General features: G+C 35.4%; 1 protein-coding gene across 8 annotated transcripts in view; it reads right to left on the bottom strand.

Moving 5' to 3' along the window:
* The window catches only part of ARB2A (ARB2 cotranscriptional regulator A), a 455,970-nt gene that overhangs the window by 202,473 nt on the left and 238,337 nt on the right, over positions 1–15,160 (bottom strand). For all 8 annotated transcript variants that reach the window (XM_082623477.1, XM_082623475.1, XM_082623478.1 and 5 more), the window contains one exon: positions 6,122–6,241. In XM_082623477.1, the coding sequence (XP_082479603.1) occupies positions 6,122–6,241 (120 nt within the window). The remainder of the gene's footprint in view (positions 1–6,121; positions 6,242–15,160) is intronic.

The raw sequence follows: 15,160 nt of genomic DNA, 5'->3' as shown, positions 1-15,160 counted from the left end.
AACTGAATCATTCTTTTAAACAGTGAGATTTCCTAATACATATTAAAAATCATTTGAGTAAAAGTTAAAAAAAAATCAAACCTCAATATATAGGTAAGTTGTGAAGCTTAACAAATCACATCTGTATATGTAACTCTTTCCTTTTAAAGCTCTGATTTGAGTACTTCCCTGGTGGCGCAGTGGTTAAGAATTTGCCTGCCAATGCACGGGACACGGGTTCGATCCCTGGTCCGGGAAGATCCCACATGCCGTGGAGCAACTAAGCCCATATGCCACAACTACTGAGGCTGTGCTCTAGAGCCCACGAACCACAACTACTGAGCCCGCGTGCCACAGCTACTGAAGCCCATGCACCTAGAGCCCGTGCTATGCAACAAGAAAAGCCACCACAATGAGAAGCCCGCACACCATAACAAAGTAGCCCCTGCTCACTGCAACTAGAGAAAGCTGAGCGCAGCAACGAAGACCTAATGCAGCCAACAATAAATAAATAAATAATAAATAAATTTATATTAAAAAACTCTGATTTGATATCTCATTTATTCTATTGACCACAATTATTAAATATCCAGTATATGCAAACATTTTCCCCAATATCTATATATCTGCATAATCATTGTTCATTACTCGTTATCTGTCGTGCTTGGATACCCTTCATATCCACTTCGACATGCTTCTGTAGGTGTGTACAGGGAAAGATATCACACCCTCTTCCTCTTTGTTCAGCTTTCCAGATCCAATGTCACTAAGCCATGTAGAATTTGTCTCCTAATGTCTGCCTCCTAATGTGTGCTTCTTCTTTACCATTCCCACCACTTCTACGTTGGTAAAGCCTTTTATTGGATCTTACTTGGACTCTTGCAACTAACTCCTAAAATTACTGTTATCGCCAATCAATCAAAAGACAGTATCTATAGTATATGCAAAATTAAACAAAGTTGAATATAGGAGGCAAAAATAATATAATCTCTGGTTTCTCTCTAAGGAGCATACAAAGTAGAGAAACTATATTGTTTTCATATAAAACAACTAGAGAATTAAGATAGCGTTCCATACAAGATGTAATCATCCCATGCATTAACATGCTATATGTATCATGTAGGCAGCCAACTCAGAAATTCAAGTTATATTACAAATGATGACTTATTTTTACTGAATTACTTATATTTTAAAGTAGGTTTGTTAGAAGGCCTGAATTGTTTTGATACTCTAATGGATCAATTTTTCTTTGTTTATCTGCCCTTATTCTACCTCTCCTCAATTCTTCATTCCCAGCAGCCCATTTTTTAGCATTGATCACATTAAGCAGATATGCTACTATCCAATTTGCTTTGTTCTTTGCAGACAAAATGTAAATGATGTTTCTTTAAGGTCACAGTTAACTCATGTCACTAAAGGTAAAAACTAATTCTTTTAGTCCCATTCCATTTTCTTTTCAGTGTAAATCCAAATCATGCTCTAGGCAATTTTAAAAGATCAACTTAGAGTAGACTGAGGTTGAGTGTCCTCACACAGCTAAGTCCAAAAAATAGTCCTCTATCAGCTACTGAAGGTCAGCTTAGGCTGCCTGGAGGCTAGAGAGCCCAGCATGGAACAATGGCAGGAAAATAGAGTTCCCTTCATTCCTTAATTCACATGCAAGTGAGGTGCCAATCAAGTGCTGACAAGCATGGAGAAACCAAAATCAAAAATGGGTAGAGATATACTTTCAAAAGGTGCAGTTTTCACACATTTCTAAGAGATGTTTTTAATGGTGGCTGAGAACATACCACTAATAACATGGAAAAGAAAATAAAAGTAATATGAAGAATAATAATTTTATATCAGCTGAGATGATTCAATAAGCTAATGAATATATTTGCTAAAATTGTCTAATGTGTTCTAAAAGAAATATCAACAATCTCACTTTGACTAAGGAAAGAAATCTAAATGCAAACTGATGTACAGAGCACTGCAAACAGGGAAGGTAAGGTGAGTTAAGATTGGAAACTGGGCATTGACAAGGAAGCTAACTCATTTGCAAATAAAAGAAAATTTTAAGCTCGCTTGATTTTGTCAAACTAACCATCATCTACAATGACAAGAGCATAGCACTCTGAAATGACCAAGTATGGAAGCAATGGAATCACTTCATAAAATGGCTGGTGAAAGAGACTATGAAAAAGCTTAAAAACTGCATTGTTTTTTGACAGTTAATTTCTAACAAACGAGTTTAAATTTTTAACCACTAATATAAGGCAAAAGCAAGCTGCATTAGTTGTAGATGTTTTTCTAGATGAATTTGGTAAATGATTGTTGATTATGACTACTAATTCTATCTACCACATATAAAATAGAATTTCCTAGACAGAAATTTAAAGCTTCGAAAATGATGTTTTAATAATGGTAGCATTATATATTGGCATTATTTTTAAATACACAGAAAAGATAGCATAGACTAGGTATGTTACTTTTAAAATTCATTATCAATTCATAAAATAAATAGTTCTTCCCTTTTGCTTTAATGACTGAATGCTAGGATTGTTACCAGAGCTGTCTTAACAACATCTATATTTACTAGGATTACAGAAAGTTTAGAGAATTAGAAACTTGAGTTGTTACCATATAATGGGAATAAAAGCAGTGAAAAGCGTATTTTTAGTATGACTTTTCTCATTATTATAGTCAACTGTATACTGTTTTATGAGGTTAGGCCTGATCAAATTCCAATATTTACTACCATAACTGAACACTGGTTTTGAAAATAAATGTCTTAACTACCTCTTGTATTCTTCAGGCAAATTTTAGCACTTCAAAATAGGACATAATAATAAATTATGTTCTCAGTTTTCAAAAACAACAATTAGCAAAATATGAAAGCTCTACAACTATTTTGTGCTCTAAATTTAAAAGTAATTTTTCAGATTTCTATTAGTAGTACCTTAATTTTAAACTCCAATTATACATAACTTTAACTTAATAAATGGCAAGATACATTTTAGCATGGGTCCTGACTGGTACCTGTTTTTAAACAATAAGCACTATAAGTAATTACATGTAATACTGAAACTGTACTAGTCACACAGTTCACATCTAAAATAAATTTTCTTAAAATTCATGACCTAAAAAAGAATGTGAACTTGAATGAGGATGGTAGAAAAACAATCTCCCTGCATTCAAACATAATGCTACAAACTAGCGCTGTTCCATCTATAAGGGGTGTGTGTGTGTGTGTGTGTGTGTGTGTGTGTGTGTGTGTGTAGAGTCTTGAATCAGGAGTAAAATTTTATGATAATTTTTAAAAAGTTAAACTTTACTGAAATCCAAAAGATTTCATGTCTGATGTGTATAATGTACTATTGAGATATAAAAACTAAACCATAATTTAAGATGTCCACAACTCACTTTCTTGTAAAGTTAATCTTAAATATTTTAATCCATGTAAAACAGTTTCATATAATACACATATGTTGAAAAATCCTGAGAGAATGAATATTTGTCAACATTTTAAACACCATGAGTTTTCCTCTAAGAATAATGGGGAGAACAGGAAAGAATATTATTCAGTTTTAAAAACAAAAGGTTTAAACATATTTCAATTTTTTTTGTTGTTTATCAATGCTATCTTTCAAAAATTCTTGAAACTAAGTAGAAACACAATGGTCTTAAATATATTAATCCAGCATTGTCAAAAATTTATGTAAAACTTAGTGTACAGTGTTATTTGTTTAGAGAAATTTTTTTCAATAGGTCATAAACTACTTTTTCTTTAGCTTCCACCATCTATACACCTTCTTTACATACCCCCATCAAAGTTATTTGACAAAAAGTAGCAAATATATGAAGTTGAGATAATCGCCATTAATATTTTAAAACCTAAACAAGGTATATTACGTTAAATAGACTTCTCAGTCCTGGTGTTGCCTGTCAGATATGTGATGTGCCAGTGGTTATATTATATTCCTCCTCCCATGCATGCACCTCCTGCAGAGATAGCAGACTACAGAAGCTGACCCTTACTGAGACCATCTTGTCTCTCTGACAAAGCTCCTTTTTAACTTCTTACTTACTGGTTACTTCCTGTGATGGAGAAAAACTTTAGCTCAGCTTGTGATAATTTCACAGGCCCTGAGGACCCTGACCCTAATAGCCTCAAGGTCAGAAGTCAAGTCTTGTTCTGAAACATCTGTGTGCTTTATATTAAAGTGGAACAAAAGTGCAGAAATATCCACCAGTGTGTGACAAGAAGGACAGGCAAAATAAGACTGACACACTGGTCATCTGTTACTCTGGTATCTTAAATTCATTTCTAAAACTGTCCAAAATTCACTTAAATTCCAAATTTGATGTACAAAAGGTTTTCGTTAACTGTCTTAAGGTAAAAATATGGAAATTTATGTTTTACAGAAATCTGAAATTTGAATAGTCTTACAGGCCTTCAGACATATTTTAAGTTATTCTGTAAGTTGTGAAATTTCATGTTTTATGTAATTTAATGGCTTACAGAAAGAAAACATAAGGTACATATATATCAGCTATATATGTGTGTGTTTGTATATATCTATATCTGTATGGTTAAAAGAACTATTTGAAAAGCAACATTCACATTTTAAAAAGGACGTCATACTTGTATGTTAGAGAGCTATCTTAAGATACCCATTATGTATTAAAATAAATAAATTCAGCAGTTAAAAGTACTTGAATATAATTTCTAAAAAAGTGAAATCAATTTAAGAAATAAATGATTTATTTACTGATCTTAAGAGAGCACAGTATTTGTAAATTTAGGTCAGCTAAAGTGTTCTCAGGTGTCACCGCTAGTTTTATACCTAAATCATGTGGGTAAGCAATAAGGTGTGGGAAAGTTGAAAAGACCATGGAAATATATTTAATTTCCATGATGAAGAGAAATACACAGCAAAGTTTAGAAACATAAAAATTAGACAACCAATGCTGCGCCGGCTTTTAATGTCCACTTTAGGCTATTTGGATTTAAAATTATCAAATGCACTTTTATCAAATTAGCCATTTTGTTAGAGCACTGGTACCTTCCTGTGACATAAGAGGTAATGGACATGGAGCACATTTTTAGGACTGATTATATATCATTAATCATTCATACCTGCACAAAGTGTGCTAACTGCAATACTGCATATAATACTGACCACATTAAGAAATCTTGATAATTTTTCCATTATGGACACATAATCTTCACCCTAGGAATCAGATTATTTTGAAATGCAAAGATTTTTATGACCAAGCATTGAGTTCCACTTAGATTAATGGGAGCTTTCTGATAGTTTTAATACTAATTATATGGATTCTGATCACGTACTAACTTGAAGAGACAGTTTTGTCAGTTAAGGGGTCTACTGAAATTTTAAACACTTTACAGATAATAATGCTTCAACGATGTACCCATAAAACAAGAATCACAAATATAAAATGTATGGAAAGTGGGGCTATAATGTAGAAGTTAAAAAGTAATATGGGGCTTCCCTGGTGGCGCAGTGGTTGAGAGTCCGCCTGCCGATGCAGGGGACACGGGTTCGTGCCCTGGGCCGGGAAGATCCCACATGCCACGGAGCGGCTGGGCCCGTGAGCCATGGCCGCTGAGCCTGCGCGTCCGGAGCCTGTGCTCCGCAATGGGAGAGGCCACAACAGTGAGAGGCCTGCTTACCGCAAAAAAAAAAAAAAAGTAATATCTATAGTGGGAAGCAGCCACAAAGCACAGGGAGATCAGCTCAGTGCTTTGTGACCACCTAGAGGGGTGGGATAGGGAGGGTGGGAGGGAGACACAAGAGGGAGGAGATATGGGGATATATGTATATGTATAGCTGATTCACTTTGTTATACAGCAGAAACTAACACACCATTGTAAAGCAATTATACTCCAATAAAGGTGTTAAAAACAAAGTAATATGTAAATAAGGAACAGGCAAAAAGCTTTCTGGTTAGCACTGAAAAGTTCTACCACAGTAAAGAAATATACTCTTTTTAAACATCATAAAATTATTTACTCAAAATACATAATTTTCATCCTTTATAAAATAATTTAAAGTAATGACACAAAGAAAAAGGGAGTGGAGGGGATAAATCTGTAAGGAGTTTGGAAATTAGAAAGAGTTAAATGTGCACTTACCAGTTCAACAAAAGCAAGTCCTCCATAGCTATGAGCAACGAAAAATACATCCTCAGCTGCAGACTGGGCTATGAAATGGTCCCACACATAGACTGCATGTTCTTCAGGAGAACCATTTTCCTATAAGTAAAACAAATATCATATATCATACTGTATCTAATTATTATCAGAGTAATCAAAAATTAAATTATATGCTTGCTTACATAGCATAAGAAATAAGATGGTTATAGCTCATTCCAAATAATAACAATACAAAAAAACTACACTGAAGATCCAAATTAGGGAATAAATTAGTATTAAACTATTAGTAAATTACTGCTAAACTTAAGTGCTACTATAATATTCTGAAAGAAAGTATTTAAAATAAGTACATTTTGAGGGGAAATTGCTCATTCTGGGCATATCTGAGATATTAAAATATATCTAAGTACATCAGAATTGCATAGCAGAAAGTTATAGTGGTCTTATGATAAAACAGTGTAACACTAAGAAAAATCAGATACATTTCTATATGTATACCTGAAAATACTTATAGTATACATACATCTAAGTTATTTGATTTATAAAGTTTTAAGTACTTCTGTAAACTGAAAATAAGCAGAAAATTAACAACAAATATTTTCAATTTATATTATTTTAAAAATACACCTTTTTCCTAAAAGAATTTTCCATACATATTTTATTTCTAGAACTGGAAGAAACCTAAACATATAAACCTGGGACCTTTTATACTTCTCCTAATTTGCTAATCCCTAATAAATGTATGAATGTTGCTTTAGTTCCAAAAGTTCTATAATAACTTCATTTTATTGTGTTTATTTCTATAGTGGGCACATTTCGTGATTAAAACTCGGATAATGTGAAAAAGGAAAAAAAAGAAAAAACAAACAACCAAAGAGCTAAAAAAACCCCAAACTGATAAAAACTAAAACAGATTGTGAAAATGTTTTGTGTGAATATTTCTTGGAAGCTTTAACACCAAAAGACTAATTCCCTAAGAATGTCATGGTACTAGACAATGAACACAATTTATTCACATTTTCCATCTCAGAAATTTTTAAATATCATATTAGGGTCCATATGAATGGCTTCACTTACCACCTAAAAGCTATTGTTTCCTAATGGCTATCTCCGCCCTGAATTTCTCTCCAGAGCTCCAGACCCAAGGTCATTTCCTTTTGAATGTCCCACAGATACTTCAAACTCAACCAATTCAACACCTTGCTAATAATTTCCTCTCCAAACCTGTGTCACTGTCTTTGCTCCCCACCTCCTGCTGAAATCTGAGCATCATCTTTTATTTCCCTCTCCCTCAAACTCCACATAAAATCAATCATTAAAATCCTGTTGATTCTGTCCCCAACTGTCTCTTAAAGCCACCCACTTCTCTCCCTTCTCATTTCCTCTGGCTTAGCTCAAGCCCATCCTTTCACAAGTGGATGACTGCAACAGTCTACAGTCCAAGTTTCCCTGCCTCTAGGATTGCCCATTTGAATGCTCTCTCTAATTCCGTAGTTAAGAATAACCTTTCAAAAATGCAACTATGGTCATGTCGCCATGTTGCTCACTCACTGCTTAGAACCCTCTGAAGTGTTTTTATTGCCAAGTTCAAACTCAGAATGACACTAAGGCCTTACATGATCTGGCTTCTGCCTCGAAATGTATGTGCAAAATACGATGACCCAAAAGCTACACTTCTCCAACCGTGAGAGACCACAGAGAACACTCTCTGTGTTCCAACTGCAGGGAACAACTTACAGTAACCTAACTGTGCCATACTTTTCTTATTTCTGGGCTGTTTTTGTTATTGTTGTTTGGAAAGTGACCCAAGTATTCTGCCTTTAATTCACCCACCACCTTTACCTGCATAATTCCTACTTGTCTTCAGAACTCAAATGAAACATCACCTTCTAGTGAAAGTTTTCCCTCTCATCCCCAAGGCTAGGTAATGTCCTACAGCCACATCTTGTACATGTTCCCATTATTGCACTGAATAGTTTGTATTGTAATTGCTTGTTAATCAAATTCCTGAGGCCAAGAGCTGTGTCTTCTTCATAAAATCACAGGGTAATAAATAAATAACAAAAACACAACATGTATCTTCAGAAATGATTACTTACAACCTTGTAGTCATATACTAAAATACAAATATACTTTCAAAGATATCTATTAGTAACATAAATATGAAATTACCCACACCTAAAGTATGTAAAATAGATAGAAGAATCATAATTGGAAGGAAATCTTTGTAGGCATTTTTGGCTTTAGTAATTTAGCTTTCATTAGTATAAAAAGTAGGAAAATAGTTATCATTAAAAGCAGGATAGTGGTTAACTCTAAGGAAGAGAGATAGAGTTGTGATTAGGAAATAGACGTCTAGTGGCTGGCAATGTTTCATTTCTTGACTGGGGTAATAGTTACACAAGTGTGTTCTTTTTTTTTTTTTTTTTTTGCAGTACGCGGGCCTCTCACTGATGTGGCCTCCCCCGTTGCGGAGCACAGGCTCCGGACGCGCAGGCTCAGCGGCCATGGCTCACAGGCCCAGCCGCTCCGCGGCATGTGGGATCTTCCCGGACTGGGGCACGAACCCGTGTCCCCTGCATCGGCAGGCGGACTCTCAACCACTGCGCCACCAGGGAAGCCCCACAAGTGTGTTCTTTACAGTTATAGTTAAACTGACTAATACATACTTAGCACTTTTCTGTACATATATATAAAGTGACCATAGAATTTATTCTACAAACCTTTGAGAGTGAAGAAAGGTAATGTTAGTAATTGTGCTCGGAGAACAGGTCTAAACTGGGACTGTCTAGAGAAAACCCAGATACCTGGTCTCCCTAGTTATATCTCACAATGAAATGTAAAAACAAAACAGAAATAGAGATAACAGAGCTTCTATCTGCTGACAGTTGGCAGAACTAACAATGTGAAATATCTGTGATGGTCCTAAATATTCTTCTATATATGGACAGAATAAAAACACATAGGAGATTAGATTACTCTGTCCCCCTAGGCTCCACACTGGAAGTGGAAATGTAAGGATGATAAGAACTAAGCCATGATCCTGGCCTTCAATGTGTTTGCAATTTCATAAGGGTGTTAACACATAAAGACAGGAGAGGCATTAGTGTGTGAGGAGTATTACTTTCTCTATTCCTGATGGACTGTCTTGACACCAAGTCCAATGGGTCTGTTATAAATTCACACTACCTGACCTCAGCAAAGCCCTGCCTACTTTCTTCTCACAGTCACTAATTCTTCCTTTATACTGTTGAGAGCCTACCCGTCCCATCCCTCTCATTCCCACCTCATTTTGAGTCCTGCTACAATGGATTCTTAACTAGTCTCATTTCTTTTAGTCTCTCCCTTTACTCTGTTGCCAGCTTAATCTTGCTGAAGCCTGGCTCTGATCAACTCACTCTCCTGCCTGAAAGGTCATTTACTGAAATGATTACCACTGCCTACAAAATAAATAACTGGAACTCTGTAGCCAATGTCTCTAAACCCATCTTTCCAGCCTCCCTTCTTACTATTTCCAGGGATCTTATTCATGCTCCAGGAAAAATCTGGATTACACATGAATAGCTGAAAATCCTAGACAAAACTGCTATCATGAAATCCAGTCTGGGATCTCATGGGTAACGCAGCTTAGACTAGGCAAAACCTAAAGGTGAGAACACTTCCAAGGGAGCAGTTCAGCAGTAATAGACTCTCCCACTACTTCGGGTGATGGCAGAGTGAATGGAAAGGAAGGGATGGAATAAGTAATTTCAGAGGAAAAATCAGCAAAACTTTGACGTATAATGGAAACTGCCAACCAGGCCCAAATGTCCCATCTATGACTAAAGGAGAGCTAAGAACTAACAGTTCTTTCCACTGTTCACATATAAAGACTAGTGTTTTCAGAGATTAGTATTATAGCTGAGTCTTTTCTTCCACAGTATATGGCGGTATCTGTTAAAATGGTCTATGAGCAGCAGGAAAAAGAAATCTCAAGTATACATGTGCCCCAAGTACTTAAATATTTTCAGCCTGACTGTAAGGTCATCAAATTATTCTTTAGTTTTAGATTTTAAAACCTAATGTTCTAAAAAGCCAGACCCAATTGAAAAAAAATGTCTGTAACACCTACTTAGGGGGTTATCCATAGGCACAACTAAACCATTATACAAGATTATTCTAGGCCACACTTGACACACATTGACCCAAAAAGATCCAGGGTAGGAATCACAGTTTGCCATCAGAGCAGCAGCAGGCATTCCTTTTAATGGAAGCCTCACAGCAGTTCCTGTAGTAGACACAACACAGAACCTTGTGGGAGTTAGTCTCTTTGGCCCATGGGGTGTTAGCTCAGGAGTGAGGGAATCGGACTCACCTTGGGCAGATACAGGAGTTATCCTGCCTTAAAAGTCTTATAACCTACAGGAGCCAATGCCTCTTGCAACAACTCCATAGGCATGGCTTCCAGGGTCCTTGCCTGCAAGGGACTTGCCCGATTACAAGTTACTACCCTCAGGGAAGATCAAAATTATGATATTTATAGTCCATTATAATTCATTCTAATCCAGATGCAGTTTACCAACCAGGGGTCATTTTCCACCATAGGCAGTGTTTTGCCCAGCAACCAACCACTTAGAGTGGATGCCATGGTATGTTTCCCAGAGCCTCCTTTAGTTAGAGGAACTCATTTCCTGAGCTGTGCAAGTGGCACACTTGGCAGCTGATAGCTTTAACTGAGGTACTCTCTAGGAATTGCCCTCAGCCAAATAAAGCTATCTTGACTAAAGTTACAATCCCACCTCTGAGGCAATTTACATCCAATGTCTGGTTGAGATGATGTGGATCTATAAAGGACCTATCTCTTGCCTCAAGGCAGGACATCTCTGAAAAGCCATCCCAGATCCAGAGATCACCAAGGAGTTAGATGAGTGAGGCCTTTGTTGTGACTATATTGAAGTTCAACTCCTTCGACCAAAATCTATTGTTTTGCTCTCCTACAGGTGCTGATCCCAAGAGAATTCCCCAACAAACTTCTTACATGCAACTTCAGAATCTGTTACCTGGGAAACCCAACTTATGACACCACCTTATCAGGCTTCCAGGGACATAGAGCTAGAAAGTTAACTGAAGGTCAGATTCTCATACAGAAGGCGAAAGAGTTTTGCTAACCTTTGACCCACAGCAACTTACAAGCAATATATGGAAAGTATTTAATCTATTTACATGTATTATTATCCTGACTATGTTTAAAACTACTGTAAAGTATTGTTGGCTCAAGTTTACATGTCAGTTCTACTATTAGCCATGGTAGCTTAAATTGAATCCTGTACTATTTCCTTGGTTCTTCTCTATCCTGCTATTTATTTAATCTGCCAGGTCACTTCTTCCTTCTAGAATATAAGCAATTTAAGGTAGATTCTCTTTTGGATTCAAGATATAAACAGAAGGCATGCTATAGGCATTTAATAAATGACTAACAATGCTAGTACTATTGGCAATGACACTGTTGACAAAGTACCATGAAATGCATTGCAAAAACCAAGACAAAGGAATATTCAAACTCCATTTCGGGAATCTAGCTTCTAATAATCTGCAAAGTGGCAAATGACTGATGTTCAGAGATGTTTATCACTGTCTCATTTATAGAAGCAAATAACTGGATAACGCCTAGATGTCCAATAATGCAAAAATAAATATTTAAGTAAATTACAGTTTATCTAAGTAGCTATAGTATTCAGTGAGTTTATGAAGTAATACATGCAGTTCATCTAAGTTTATAGGTGGTATAATTTTCACTATGAAAAAAGGCTTGAAAAAGACTAGGAAGAATCAAATAAAAATATTAAAAGCAGCTGCTTACGGACGGTGGGATTATGAATATTTTCTATTTTTAGCTCCTTTAGATCTTTCTGAACTTTCCAAAATTAGTACAAAGTGAATGCTCTTTATACTAAAATAAGAAAACAACAACCCAAAAATCAGAAATCCTACTGAATAACTACTGCTGGCTTCTAAGGGGGAATCAGCATCTGAGTGGGATCTTTACATCTTCATATCTAACAAATTCTAACATCTGTGCCGAACCCACTGCATGTTTACAAGTAGCAAATCAAAAGGGTTGTTTCAAACGGGTGTAAGAGTAAAAAGTGATAGCTGAAAAAACAGAAAACCCACAAAAACTGGAAGAGCACATACAGCGCAAGGAGTCTGAGACTACTAGCATTGTCACTGAGCAACTTGACGGCAGTGCTGCATTTAAAGCACAATAACTGACAGGAACAATAGTGACCCTGAATTGTCAAAAGAAAGTTAACGATGCTACATGAATTCCATATTTGAAGGACTATAATTAAGAAATAGTTTAACTCAAAGTATTATTTTTAAAAACAGGTGACAAAGGAGATAAACCTTAGCTATAAAAAATCTGGCTTTGTTATGTGACTATCTCCCAAGGCTTTCACCAATGTATGGCTTTTTTCTATTCAAGTGTTTAGGAAAGCCAGATCCTCATCATTATAAGATGCAACAAATTCTGCCAAATATTTGCTGCCTCCTGCAACAGTTAAGCCCAATAATGGTAGCACAGGAATTAATAAACTTAGAGTAGTTTTTAATATATATTTCTGACATATTACATTACTAAAACCCCATTTTATAAATGAGATGGTGCTGTTCCAAGGCACATCTGTGTCATTCCAACCCCCAGCCCACACTGTGTCCACAATCATTATATATTTATAAACCAGAATCCAAAGAGTATATACTACCAGCAGTGTCTTTTGAAACTAAACAGATTTCAAGAGGAAATACTTTATAATATGCCTCAATTACAGAAATGCAAACATACTAAATCTACTTCACAGGTTTCTCCATGAATTTCACATCAGAGTGCATTTTGTATTGAGTAACTTCAAGCTGGATGATTTTAAAATATGCAAATATACAAAGTGCATGAAGACAAAAGTAAATCGATTAATTAGAACTTGCTAGTGGCAGAATGCATAGAATATTTACACCGTGGAGCTCAGTAGTATTCAGAGTACAGGCTGAATTTCCTGATGTACTCTTGGGCATCATTAATTGTTAAATGCCAAACAGAAGTGATACAGTAACCAAAGCCTTATCAACTATGCCAGATTCTACTACCTAGGCATTGCAAGGTCTGCATTTATGATGGAATACCTGAGCTGATAACACATGGAATTATCTAAACAACATTTGCATATTTGTGTAATTATTTTCTAAGGTTAATTAGCTCCTGTAAAGCATTTCGCCCTTTGAGACTGCTTACAGTGACAGGTTCACATATTTTCTGAACCATTGCCAAACCTGACAGATTTTTCTTCAGCTAACCTGTTGCTATGAAGTTATAAAATGAGTTCTCCTATAATATATATTTTAAACTTATAACTGATTTTAGGAAAAGTAAAATGAAAATTGAGTGAATTTCAGGGTTTTTCAAATGTCCAATTTTAAAATCAAAACTTCAAGATTATTTTGTTTTACTTCATATAAGTCTTTCTGTGATTACAACGGTAAGCATATCTGCTAAGAAAGTTTCTTTATGAATAATAAAGTCTAGCATTTTTTACTTTAAACCAGCACATACCTATGTCATTAACTCCGGCTGTGTCACATATCACACACACACACACACACACACTCTCTCTCTCTCTCTCTCTCTCTCTCTCTCTCACCAGCTGCCCTTAGCTCTTTCACTGATTTGCTATTTACACTGGAGGCATCAGCTGGAGAAAGAACACTAATATAAAATCCACACATTTTTATGACAAAATCTACAAATCAAAGTTGTTTCTTTTAAGACGCTAAAACCTTATCAGGTAAAATATGGCTAAATGAAATCCAAATGGGAGGCAGATATCCAAGTCAGAGGGATTTATGAGGATGCAAAAATGTAAGTTACCTTCTTGCACCCAACCAATCCACAAGTACAAGATAAAAGAAAATTTATACTTTTAGGAATTGGTCAGTAGGGTATGCTTTCAGAAGAAATGAAACACAAATAGCATATGACCCTAATCCAGAAAGACACACACAAGAAAATCATATGGTTTAGCTTTAAACTTTTAGATGATTCTGTTATTCAACTCCTTTGTACAAGAATATAAATTGTACATTAGTACAGAACAAAACATTTATAAGAACAGTTATGTGTAAAATATATTTTGTAATGTCATATGAAATATAATTTTATTTTAATCCAGTTAAATACTTTGGATTAAAAATTTATCTTCATTTTGTCATATTTTAAACGTGTTATCTTTTAAAAAGTATAGGCCTTTGTGTTTAATGATGATTAAAGGACTAGGAGTACATATGAATGCATAAAAACTGATGTTACAGCATACATCTAGCAAAAACATCTTCAAAAATAAAGGACCATTATTTGGTCTTTAAATATTAAATGGAACCATATGAAGTTACCAATATTAGACATTTCTGACCTTAAAAATAGCCATTTCATACAATTCAACCTTAAACATAATGAAAATAAACAAAAGAAATATAAGGTTGAGCTATTTTGAAACTATCCATTTTTTTCCTACCTTTTAGGTGTCAAGATATTATAGACGGCCATCAATCTTAGAGACAGATTCAAGGCTACCTTACTTGTCAATATGGCTATATTTAATAAACTATAAATAGAAGACATTCATAATGATCATAACTGACAAAGGACCGGTATACAGACCCATATCAAACACATTTGAATTTCACAGATTTTCAAGCTTAACATGTCCAAAAGTAAACTCTGTATCGGTTTCCCAAATCCCATTATCTGTTCTTCCTCTAGCCTTTCTCATCTTGTCAAGTGATACCTCCACTAACCCAGTTGTTCATCCCAAAAATCTGGAAATCATCCTTGGCATCTTCCTCTTCCTCTATCTCTCTTATTGATCCAACTTATCCTCCAAAATATTTCTAGAATCCATAAACTTCTCTCAATTTCCACTCTTACTATCTCAGCCCAAGCTATCACCATATCTTGCCTAGGATGCTAACCACTTGAACTGGCTA

This window comes from Mesoplodon mirus (genome assembly GCF_964341445.2).
Source record: "Mesoplodon mirus genome assembly, chromosome: 5".
Taxonomy (NCBI): domain Eukaryota; kingdom Metazoa; phylum Chordata; class Mammalia; order Artiodactyla; family Ziphiidae; genus Mesoplodon; species Mesoplodon mirus.
This window is presented reverse-complemented; position numbering and strand designations above follow the sequence as displayed.